The 7,165-nt window shown below is 45.2% G+C and overlaps 2 protein-coding genes across 2 annotated transcripts; both read left to right on the forward strand.

Moving 5' to 3' along the window:
- Positions 1-478: 478 nt before the first annotated feature.
- Positions 479-2,987, forward strand: F5J12DRAFT_908289 (uncharacterized protein; the record flags this gene model as incomplete). The annotated part of the gene is made up of 8 exons (XM_051748994.1): positions 479-695; positions 787-946; positions 1,100-1,489; positions 1,541-1,860; positions 2,015-2,203; positions 2,255-2,619; positions 2,670-2,823; positions 2,935-2,987. 8 exons carry the CDS (start codon positions 479-481, stop codon positions 2,985-2,987), a joined length of 1,848 nt encoding a protein of 615 aa, XP_051594054.1.
- A 1,226-nt stretch (positions 2,988-4,213) lies between these two features.
- F5J12DRAFT_788306 (uncharacterized protein) lies at positions 4,214-4,854 on the forward strand (the record flags this gene model as incomplete). Its single annotated transcript, XM_051743723.1, has 3 exons — positions 4,214-4,481; positions 4,579-4,700; positions 4,753-4,854. 3 exons carry the CDS (start codon positions 4,214-4,216, stop codon positions 4,852-4,854), a joined length of 492 nt encoding a protein of 163 aa, XP_051594055.1.
- Positions 4,855-7,165: the final 2,311 nt, after the last annotated feature.

Genomic DNA, 7,165 nt, shown 5'->3' on the forward strand with positions numbered 1-7,165 from the left:
TGATCAATCCATGCATGGTATTGGCCTTATTCTTGAGGAGATATCTGTCCCTAATGTGGAGGATGGCTTTGGGGAATACATTGGTGCAGACTTTGGTGAGGGGGGGGTTCAGTTTCAGGGGTCTCTTCTTGAGAAGAGCCATGCCCAAATTGCAGCAGCTCTTTCTAGCTTACTTGATGAGGATAAATTATCAGATGAAGAGGGACCAGGGGAGCAAGATGGGGAGACACTGGATAGTGAATCAGAGGTGAATATGTTTATGGGGACTGGAAATGGTATGGGTTACTACTGCTAATGTCAAATTTGTGATTTTTGACCTGAATTTTAGAAGGGGATACTGGAATGAAATCTGATGGATGGATGACTACTTCTGAGGGAAATGAGTGGTTTCCATGGCCAAACAAATTGGTATGCAGCTATTAACAGAGAGGACTGACATTCACTAATAATACTCCAGTCTTGTACAATAGATATCTTGATGCACATCCCTCACTCTGTCTTCTCACAGCATCAACTTGATCTCTTGATGTGGCTACTACACATCAATGGCATTCAAGATGTACCATCTGTTAGAACAATGAAGACTCTTGAAGATGGCCTTCAAAAAATCTGTGGTATTGAAACTTTGCCTTTCACTGGTGCTTTTGGGCACCAATATTGTATGAATTCATTTTCAGACATTATCAGGCAGGTTGGTGGTTCATTGCCATAACTGACAAATACTGATTATGATAATATAGGAGATGGCTAACCCACATATTTGACCACAACTTCACTTCTACCCAGAAAATTCAGGGGGACAGTTGAATGAGGCATACCAGGCCAGAAGGTGGTTAAAAGAAATGGATCCAACACAGCTGACTCCTATGATTCGCCTTCATGGTCAAGATTTTTTCATATTTGAGCCAGCCCTTTTGTCAAATGGGCAGGTTTGCATGCCTATAAGGTGGTTTAAATGTGGAGGGCTTTTTTTTGCCAAGGCATGGTCTCTTCATGCTGTTGTTAATGACACAGGAAGTGGTTGGATAGTTGAGGGGCACACAGAGATTGAAATCTCAGAAAGAAACTTACTGGTATCATTCAAGAATTGGAATATCAGTCAATCAACATCTGTTCTCCCTCCTGCACACAATATCTTAGGTATGTTTCTTTTACTACTACATTTGTCCTACTCAAAACAACTAGGAATTGAAAATAGTCATCAGGCTGGACTGTTGTTGGAACCATGGACACTCACAAACCCACATGAGGGAAATCATTGGCATGTGCTTGCAAATGGAGCTTATGTCTATGGTTTTCCAATCTGGCTTTACTGTGATGATACTTCAGGGAATGTATCAAAATGTTGGAACAAGCACCATTCATTCCTGTTCACACCAGCTGGCTTGCCACATGCTGCAGTGCATCAGGAATACAATGTTCACTTCCTATGCACATCTAATGTTGCACCACCCCTTGAAATGTTGGATGGTTTTGTAAATCAGCTTGAGTAAGTTTATGTTATTTTTGGTATTCACTCTGATTTATACATATTTTCTAGGGCTGCTCAAGAGACAGGTGTATGGGCATGGGATTGTGTACACAAGGAACAAGTGTTAATGATTCCCTCTGTCTTAGCCCTGTTGGGGGACAATCCAATGCAAAGTGAGCTTGCCTGTCATGTAGGGTTGAGGGGAAAATACTTCTGTCATGTTTGCAATGTCAAAGGCCATGACACTCAAGACTTGGACACAAATGCTAATGATGAAACACTGGAGCAGAGTGATGGAGGACAGAGTGATGGTCAGAGGTCAGTCAGGAGTGCAGGGGGGGAGTTAGTTAGTGGTAGAAAGAAGGGAAAAGGGAAAGAGACAATGAGTGGTATGGTTTCTCGAATTAAGCAATTTCTGAAGGTATGGGCACATATGACTGTCTAGGCAACTACTTAAAATTTTAACCAAGATTGGTGAACCTCACCAGTGAGAGCAGTCAATAATTGAGCTCAAATCAATGTTTACAATGGCATCTACCATAGGGAATCAAACCAAAATCAAGGAGAAGATGACATCAACTGGATTGAAAGACACATATCTTAAATACTTTATCAATGGGATGGCAGCATCATGTAAGAGGCAGCAGGGAAGCAGTTCAAAGCAGGAGGCACTGGATGTGTTCATCAAGGGACTTCCTGAGAATGTGTATAGCCCAGTGTGGCACATCAAAGGTGAATGGCTTGACATGTGACACAAAGAAAAAAATCCTCACAACCCCATAGGACTTAATCCTCATGCAGACACTCCTGTGGAGGTGCTGCACACTGTTCTTTTAGGATTTGTCAAGTATTTCTGGAGAGATGTGGTGAACATCAGGGTTGGCAAGAACAAAATAAAGCGTGAACTTCTTGAAGCTCACCTGTCTTCATTTGATACAACAGGGCTAGGGATACCGCCCCTGTCTGGTCACACCCTTGTCCAGTATGCTGGATCATTGGTGGGCCATGACTTTCGTGCAATAGCACAGGCTGCACCATTTGTTTTCCATGGACTTGTTCCACAAGAATGCTATGAGGCCTGGGTAGCATTATCAAAAATGATCCCCCTCATTTGGAAACCAGAAATTGAAGATGTTGATGCTCACTTGGTAAGTGAATAGAACTTCCCCTTTTGTTTAAGACTTATTTCATGTGCCAGACACAACTTGAAATTGCAATTCAAGAATTTCTTGCTCGCACTGCATGCTGGACACCTTGCTGGTTCAACAAACCCAAATTTCATATATTGCTCCACCTTCCAGAGCATATCCATCATTTTGGTCCTGCTGCCTTGTTTGCCACTGAAGGATTGAGTCATTCAATGCAGTCATCCATGCCAAAAGTGTTCACTCAAACTGACAATCTCCATCATGTGACATTGCAAAGGCATTTGCTCATGGAAACTGCATTCGTCACATTCTCAGTGGTGCTCCATTACACATCCATGCAAATCACCCCAACCTTGGAGTTCAAATAAAGAAGCTGATTGAGAAGCCACCTCTGGATGCCCTGAATGCTGGAGATGCTGGAGTTTGGTGGCCTGCAGGCACAGCCCTGCTGACACTTGTTAGTAAACCCAATATTATCACAGATTATCTGGGTATGGATAGCTCCTCTCTGTCAAAGCCAGGATCTTGTGTAAAGGACAACCTGCCCTGGCATCCATACCATGAAACCAGGACTGGCCAACAATTCCCCACAGCTCTCTCTTCCCTTTCCCAGGAAATACTCCATGACAATAATTTTCATACATGTAGGTCTATGATCTTGATGAATGGGGACAGATGCATTCCAGGCCAATGGGTTCTCATTCACCAACAGAATGGTCAGCAACCTCTGGTTGCACAGGTGAAGGAGATTATTCAAAGGTGAGGGTCAACTGCAGAGATGACATCTTCCCCAGATGCCATTTTTCTTCAGTCAGGAAAAATACAGGGGTCCACCAGACCTTATCAGATGCCATTGGTGCAGTATGATGATACCAATATACTTCTCCCCATTGAGGTAAGTTTACTACATTTATCCATTCATGATACTTAGTTCAAGTAGCAGTTACTGTGCTCAGTCAACCTTCAGCATTGTTGTGATATCCACAATTGTGCTGCAGCTCACCAGGGAACATCCAATACCTCCCCCAGTATTGTTCACAAGGGAAACCCAAATGATTTTGTGCTAAACACTGCAAAAATGCATGATGCCAAGCACATTCTGCCCCTAGTTTGTGAACCCCTAACTCCACTCAGCACAGATCATGCAATTATGGAGGGTTGTGCTCATGAGATAGACAATAAAAAATCTACACAATACCCAAACAATACCTTGGGCGAGCTCATCAGGGCATTCTATTAGGCTGATTAAATAGTAGATGCTACCATTATGCTCCAAGTCTAATAGATGTGTTGTTCATATTACTGGTCATGTGTTCCTTAGTCAGCATATCACTGTGAGTTGCACTGTGATACACCTTTGCGAAACCAGTGCAGGGGCCTTGTTCTTGGATGTGGTGTGCAAACCATCATGTCTTGTTATGCATGTGTACAGCCTTTTGATGATCCTACCAGTCCATGTTGGAAACATGTGGATGAACATGTGGACACCTATCTTGGTTCCAATGTGCATAAAAACTCACTCAGCTGCCCTCCATGGTTCCCCCAGTCCGTCAACTCACTCCACTCATTTCTACTACTGTACCCAAGACCCTCAATGTCTTTCAATTTTTCTAATATCAGGAACTCTCCATCTACTCAGTCTAGTAGTCATTCATTTCCTACTCCATCCGCCACCCCATTCACCCATACCCCATCCACCACCCCACACTTCCCCCCTGCTCAAAACAATCCCAATATCGATCCTGCCCTTCTGGATGAAGATGTTGTCCCAGCTCACTTTATTGATGCCCTTGCCAATCAGTTTAGTTTTGGTGATTCCGAGCAGGACCTATGGCATAACCTCCATGGCTTTGCAAAGGCAGGTAACTCTTTGTGACAGAATCGTAATACTAATACATTGGCAGATGGGGCATGGCCTCCAGAAAGCAGATATTGCTACACATTCATACTTACTTGCAGCCATTTTCAGCTTAATCAAGGAAAACTGGGCAATGACCAATGTGCACTGCAACACACAACAACTTCTCGCAGACCTGCAAATTCAACTCGAAAACACATTTACACTATCACACAAACAGAAGGTTAGTTTATTTAGCACACAAATTCAGCCATTCATCCATTTCTTTCTTGTAGGCTAATGTCCATATTGTTGCTGGAGACATAATTTTTGAGGCTAGCCAGATCACATTTATGACAATCCACTTTGACATTGAGGTTCACAACCATATATACTGATTCTAAGTCACTCTAATTCCACCAGTCAAAGGTCCAGCAATCCCAAAAAGAATTACAGTTCACAAATATCTATGGTAACCCAGTGTTATGCCCGAGCATGGTGACTTCTTCAAATGGAATAGGCATGAAGTGTGCGAGGTGGGAGTCTATGGGCCGAACTTGTCATAACCCCTATGGCTGAGTTATTGCAGTTGTCTGACAGAGGTTCTGTCTACTGGCAAGTCCCTAAGGTTGTTCACACAGAGAGAAAACGAGGACAAGAGCGAAGGGATGAAGCTCAGTTGCAAGCTATTGAAAAACTGCCAATACAGGACGAAGTATGTAGGATTATATACCCCTAAGTATGAGTACCATAACAGTCGCGAGTGACACGTCATGATGCATATCTGCAGCAGTCAACAATCTCATCAATGAAATAAGTAGGAGTCATACGGTGTCAATGATGGGGTAGGGGGGACAACGAAGGCTGTACTGGCTGGTGCAATCAAATGTGCAGCGAGGAGCCTGACACTGGAGCTATAGTACAACATGTAAGCAACATAAATGAGTCAAAGGCGAGTCATCAGAACAAGAAATGAACAAGTTGTCCATCAGAGAGGGTGGTGGAATACCAGATCACAGTGGCAATGTGGTCTCAACAGGTATTGGAAATACCTTGACAGATGGAGATCTGAACATTCCCTGGAGCATCCGAGCCCCTAGAATGGCGACAATTATGAGGGACGTGACGAGGCACATGATGCACGTGACCATGAGAAGTTGAAAAAGGAAGGACCCCTGACGGAAGCATAACATCACCCTCCCTCTAAGGTCCTCAGACCCTTGAGGACGGGCCGGAAGTTGCGTTGGCTGGATGAACAGATAGGGGTTGGCGAGTAGTATACACATGGGAACATGTGCAAGAGGCAATGGGGGAAGAGGTTGTTGTAGGTGATGGAGATGGCAGTTCCTTGATGGCCAGAGTAAAACAGGAACCACGTCTGTTGCAGCATGACCAATGTCCCAAGTAACGGCATTGGTAACAGGCATGTTGATAGAGGACATGGTCACATGGGACTGGAGACTGGCCTCCGAGATAGAACCAAAGTTGATCAAGAGGTACAGGGACGAAGGGAGCTGCAGGGAGAGGGTTGGCAGAGTGGACAGCATTATGGTAACTTTTATGAATTCCAGCCCACGAAGCATCCTGCAGTAAGACCTCCCAAGTGGAGTTATGAGTCCTGGTACCAAGTCGAGCACCAACCTCTTTAAACAGGTCTCCTGAGTCGATGAACCCTAACTCAACAGCACGCCACTGCTTCTCTTTCTCCTGATCCGAAATATCTTCTTTTAATTTAACAGCTGATGCCGATGGTTCCTCTTGCTTTGGCTTGATGTGATCAAGAAGATGAGAAGTGGGTGGAGCCAGAAACTCTCCTATCTGCTGCTGCCATAAGTGATGATACGCACCCCCAGTAATGGCTTTGGTAAGATCTGCTGAAGCCTTCTCCAACATGTCGATCATGACAACCTCAGAGAGAGGCACAGTCCCAGCAAGTTTCCGAGTTCAGACCTTAGATACCAATCCATTAATCATGTCTGATGCTCTGTAGATTTCAGACAACAGCCCAAAATATGCAACCTGTTCTGGTGAGCACCCGTCAATGTCATCCCCATTGTGGAAGACGTCAAGTGCCCTAACAATGTCCAGGTAGTCAGCTGCTGAGACTGGTAATCTTTGCTGGTCAAGCCTGGCAGAGGCAGCGGTTGCGAGGAGGTCAAGGGCTGCACATTGAGTGCCGTCGGAGTAGGTGGTAAAGGCGGTGCGTAGGTGGGGAGATTCGGTAGCATAGGTACTACCGGAGGGGGCTGCTGGACTATCGGGGTCATTGCCAGGTCATGCCTTACCCTTTCCCTTGCGGTTACTGTCCTTGCTGAGGGGGACTCTGGCCTTGGGGGCTGGGACATGTCTGACCGAGAACCCCATGAGTGGATGTGGCCCTCGAGCCCTGGCAACAGGGGGCGATAGTGGATGACATTGGGAGACGGGCGAGGAGAACCTGGAGACATGAAAGCTGGTGGGGGATGTTGGAGGTGAGGTTGGGGCATAGACAGTGATGGGGGGAACAAGCCCATTGTTGTCATAGGTGTTGTGAACAGATTCTGAGGCGAGGGGGAGGTCTGCATAGTTGTTTTTGGTGTTGATGGAGCGAGGGGAGTCCATTTAATTCTGCAGGTGTCGAGCAAGTTTGTATTGGTTGAGTGCTTCTGAGGCATGCTCTTTTATGTTTTCCTCAGGTTCCCACATATTGGACGAATGGGGGAATCCCTT

The sequence above is a fragment of the Pisolithus orientalis genome (assembly GCF_024613125.1).
Source record: "Pisolithus orientalis strain OTSU chromosome Unknown F5J12scaffold_218, whole genome shotgun sequence".
In the NCBI taxonomy this organism is placed as follows: Eukaryota; Fungi; Basidiomycota; class Agaricomycetes; order Boletales; family Pisolithaceae; genus Pisolithus; species Pisolithus orientalis.